General features: G+C 43.3%; 1 protein-coding gene across 1 annotated transcript; it reads right to left on the bottom strand.

Annotated features, from left to right (window-relative positions):
• Positions 1-3,824: 3,824 nt before the first annotated feature.
• On the bottom strand, positions 3,825-4,620 carry LOC147160418 (general transcription factor II-I repeat domain-containing protein 2B-like). The gene is made up of 2 exons (XM_086057574.1): positions 3,936-4,620; positions 3,825-3,856 (listed from the first exon to the last, which is right to left on the bottom strand). Exons 1-2 carry the CDS (start codon positions 4,618-4,620, stop codon positions 3,825-3,827), a joined length of 717 nt encoding a protein of 238 aa, XP_085913700.1.
• Between the last annotated feature and the right edge of the window lie 362 nt (positions 4,621-4,982).

The following is a 4,982-nucleotide window of genomic DNA, read 5'->3' as shown; positions in this document are numbered from 1 at the left end:
TTGGTTAGTATTTGTACGGCATTTGCATGTTCATTGATTATTTTGAAAATTGAGCCTAAATCACATTTTCTTTACCAGGTTCAACACAATGGAATTGTCTTTTATGAAGATAATTTTTTCCAGTTACGAAACAGTTTCTGGAATAAAGCTGATTATTACCACGTACAGTAAATTGTTTCAGTTAATCACTCCACAGTTTAATCAACTTTAAATTGTTACAAAAGTTCAAAGGGGCAACACATGGCTGTGACTTAATACAAAAAAACTAGTTAAGCCTCATGGTGTAATCGGTGGTATCTTCCATGTTTGCTTCAATTTCAGTGTTTTTTCCTGTGATGTGCTGGTAGAGTGTCTCTGCACCAGTTGCTGTGGCTCAGTTGCAGATGCGGCGCTAGTGGGAAACACCCCCTCACTCGCTCACTGGAAAAACACCAGACACAACAGGAATGAGAGCAGTAACAATTCGGCCAATTTTCTGTGTATAAGTTGCTCAGCTACAACCTTCTCATAGACCTTTGAAAGGAAAGGAAGGACAATAATGAAACAATAATTACTGACCTCTTATGCACAGGTGTGACACTGACTACATTTACATGCAGGCAATAACCCTTTTAAAACCAGAATATTGCCAATATTCAGGTTTTAAAAGCGTTGTTTGCCTGTAATAACCCGAATATAAAGATCCCTGGGTTACCTCCTTCATAACCCAAATTCTTGTTCATATAAATGCATTTGCAATAGCTTAATTGACGCTTGCCCTTGATGCAGGTGGTACGGGGTTCGCTTCCCACCCGGTGACCACATTACCTGGGTGTATCCATGTACACCAGTCCCAAGCCTGGACAAAGGAGGAGGGTTGCGGCAGAAAGGGAATCCAGCGTAAAATGAAAGCTCCGACCCTATATGGACGTTGACAGTACCTACTGACGGCTGTTGCGATCCCACTTGAAGAAGTGGGGGCAGCTCATAGACGAAGAAGAAGAAGGAATAGCTTGATTTAACAGGGCTTATTATTCTTTTCCTTTTCGGGTTTTCCCTTCAGGGGTCGCCACAGCAAATCAGTTGCCTCCATCTAACCCTGTCCTCTGCATCCTCTGCTCTCACACCAACTTCCTTCATATCCTCTTTAACTACATCCATAAACCTCCTCTTTGGTCTTCCTCTAGACCTTCTGCCTGGCATTTGGAAACTCAGCATCCTTCTGCCAATATACTCACTATCTCTCCTCTGGACATGTCCAAACCATCTCAGTCTGGCCTCTCTTACTTTATCTCTAAAGCCTCTAACATGTGCTGTCCCCTCTGATGTACTCATTCCTGATTCTATCCAGCCTGGTCACTCCTAAAGAGAACCTCAGCATCTTCATCTTTGCCACCTTCAGCTCTGCCTCCTGTCTTTTCCTCAGTGGCGCTCTCTCCAGACCAAATAACATTGCTGGTCTCACCACAATTTTATAAATCTTTCCTTTCATTTTAGCTGAAACTCTTCTATCACACATCACACCTGTCACTTTTCTCCACTCGTTCCAGGCTGCCTGCACACACTTCTTTACTTCTTTTCCACACTCTATTGCTCTGGACTATTGACCCTAGATACTTAAACTCCTCCACCTTGTTGGTCTCTTCTCCTTTTAACCTCACTCTTCCACTTGGGTCCCTCCCATTCACGCACAGATACTCCGTCTTGCTACGGCTAACCTTCATTCCCCTCCTTTCTAAAGCAAACCTCCACGCCTCTAGCTTCTGCTCCACCTGTTCCCTGCTCTCACTACAGATCACAATGTAATCTGCAAACATCTTAGTCCATGGAGATTTCTGTCTAACCTCATCTGTCATCCTGTCCATTACCGTAGCGAACAAGAAGGCTGATCCATGATGTAGTCCCACCTCCACTTTGAACTCCTCCGTCACACCTACAGCACATCTCACCACTGTCTTACAGGCCTCATACATGTCCTGCACCACTTGAACATACTTCTCTGACACTCCAGACTTCCTCATACAAAAACATAATTCCTCTCTAGGCACCCTGTCATAAGCTTTCTCCAGATCTACAAAGACACAATGCAGCTCCTTCTGACCTTCTCTATAAACATCCTCAAAGCAAATACTGCATCTGTGGTACTCTTCCTTTTTTTGGGCATGAAACCATACTGCTGCTCACAAATGTTCACCTCTGCCCTCAGTCTAGCTTCAACTACTCTTTCCCATAGCTTCATTGTGTGGCTCATCAGCTTTATACCTCTGTAGTTGCCACAACTCTGCACGTCTCCCTTCTTAAAAATGGGTACCAGCACACTTCTCCCTTCCTCAGGCATCTTCTTACTATCTAAGATCCTGTTGAACAACCCAGTCAGAAATGCTACTGCTACCTCTCCTAGACATTTCCATACCTCCACAGGTATATCATCAGGATCGAGTGCCTTTCCACTCTGTCCACAACAGTCACCTCTTCTACGCTTCGTTCTCTCTCATTTTCCTCATTCATCAACTCTTCAAAGTACTCTTTCCATCTTCCCATCACACGACTGGCATCTGCCAACACACTTTCATCCCTATCCTTTATTACCCTAACCTGCTGCACGTCCTTCCCATCTCTGTCTCTTTGCCTTGCCAACCTGTGTAGATCAGTCTCTCCCTCCTTACTGTCCAACCTAGCATACAAGTCATCGTAAGCCCCTTGTTTGGCCTTTGCCACTTCTACTTTAACCTTACGCTGCATTTCCCTGTACTCCTGTCTACTTTCTTCAGTCCTCTCAATGTCCCACTTCTTCTTAGCTAACCTCTTTCTCTGGATCCACTTCTGCACCTCCTCATTCCACCACCAAGTCTCCTTATCCCTTCCAGATGACACACCAAGAACTGTCCTACCTGTCTCCCTGATCACATTTTCTGCAGTTGTCTAGTCATCTGGAAGCACCTCCTGACCATCCAGAGCAGGGGTGGGCAATTATTTTTTCCATGGGGCCACATGAGAAACAGAAAATATTGTGGAGGGCCGGGTCAAAAGGCTTAACTCAATTCTACATAATATTAATTGTAATTGTATTTTTTTAATTGTATTTTTTTGATAAAAAGTAGCAAATAGCATTATTTTTGACAAGCTGGTAACAGTATGTTATGATTAAGCAATGAAAAAATGAGTTTGCCTTACAAAAAAATGTTTATTCAGATTTTCCCAAGACAATGTTAAACAAAATGTGAACACTTTTAACATTTGTGACTCATTATATTGATCATTTTCAGTCAAATTCACAACAAAACACATTTTGAGTTTCACATTTAGTACTGTTGGAAAGAGATTCTTAGCTTTCTAAAGACATCACAATATTGTCTTGTACTCTAAATATCAAGCAAGATACATCATATTATAATGACTGTCACTGAACTGTGACTTTGAGAAAAAGGCCTCCAAAGAAAGTGTTCCATTCACTGCTAATTGGTGCCTTTACATGCCAACATTTGTAGTCTAACCACCTCATTTGGTGTTTTTCAGTTCTTTTTTTCTTGTTCAGTGTGAGAAATCTAGTCTCTGTTGGGCTTTAACAAGTGCATCAAAGTCAGGTTGAATGTCTGAGGTGGAGATGCGAAGCAAAGCTGACAGATGATCATCAGTGAGAGAGGATCTATACCTGGATTTGGTAAACTTCATTACTGAGAATGTTTGTTCACATATGTAGGTAGAGCCAAAGAGAACCAACATCTTCTGAGCATGTCTCCTCATGTTTGGAAAGTTCTCCTTCTTGAGAGAAGAGTAAAAACCCAGCAGTGATCCTGACTTAAACTGCTCTGCCAGTACTGCATCAGACTGCAGGTCAATGAGTTCTAGCTGAACATCACTGGGTGCATGATACACACTGCAGGTAAAGGGAGAGGAAATCATGCACATTTCATCCTCGATTGTTCTGAGGTCTTCAAAGCGCCTTGAAAACTCACCATGCAGTGCTCCTAACATGGATGAGTACCTGCGGAGGTGATCAGCTGAAGGTGTAACTTCTTTCAGGGTTTGCATGTGAGTGAGAGTGTTGCTCTCCAGTTGGCTTGAAATAAACTGTATCTTTCTCATGAAAGCTTTCACCAGGCTGTGCATTTCATGAACAAAAAGGCCCTTGCCTTGCAGTTTGGTATTCAGTTCATTCATCAGTGCAGTCACATCAACAGCAAATGCAAAATCTGCCATCCAGTCCTCATCTGAGAGCTCTGGGATGTCTTTGCCTTTTTTCTCATAAAACTCTTGAATCTCTGCTTTTAGGTCCCAAACTCTTTTTAGCACTTTGCCCAGGCTGAGCCATCTGACAGCTGTCTGGTAGCTGATGTCACTATGCTCACTCTCATGCTCCTCCAAAAGTGCAACAAACTGTCTGTGATTCAATGCTCGTGCCCTGATGAAGTTTACTATTTTAGTCACAACATCAATAACATGGTTAATTTTTAGCACTGACTTGCACAACACATGCTGGTGTATAATACAATGCAAAAATACCAATTTCTGGTCTGCGTCGATTTCACTCACTTTATCTTGCATACGTTTCAAAAGACCGACATTTTTCCCTGTAAGATTCGGACAACCGTCCGTTGTGACACCTGCCAGTCTGTCCCATTTCAGTCCCAGTGTGTCCATGCGCGCATTTACCTCCGTGAACAGATCACTCCCTGTCGTTGTCCCTTTCATTGGCCGCATTGCAGCCAGCTCCTCCGTGATCTTAAAGTCCGTTATCCCACGAACAAACACGAGTAACTGGGCTGTGTCACGGACATCACAGCTCTCGACCAAAGCCAAGGAGAAAAAGTCAAAACTTGCCACTTCACTTTCCAGCTGAAGCTTCAGGTTTCCCGCGATGTCCTCAATCCTCCGGGTCACGGTTCGCCGGGAAAGCGGGACTTGCTCAAATGCTTCTTTTTTTTCAGGGCATATTAGTGCTGCAGAGTCCACCAAGCACTCTTTCACAAACCCCTGAGAATGGCTTACAGTTTTTAGCGATT

Source organism: Leptonotus elevatus, chromosome 16 (genome assembly GCF_054856555.1).
Source record: "Leptonotus elevatus isolate MCC_2025b chromosome 16, RoL_Lele_1.0, whole genome shotgun sequence".
Classification (NCBI taxonomy): domain Eukaryota; kingdom Metazoa; phylum Chordata; class Actinopteri; order Syngnathiformes; family Syngnathidae; genus Leptonotus; species Leptonotus elevatus.
Note: the sequence above shows the minus strand (reverse complement) of the source record. Positions and strands in the feature narration are given on the sequence as shown.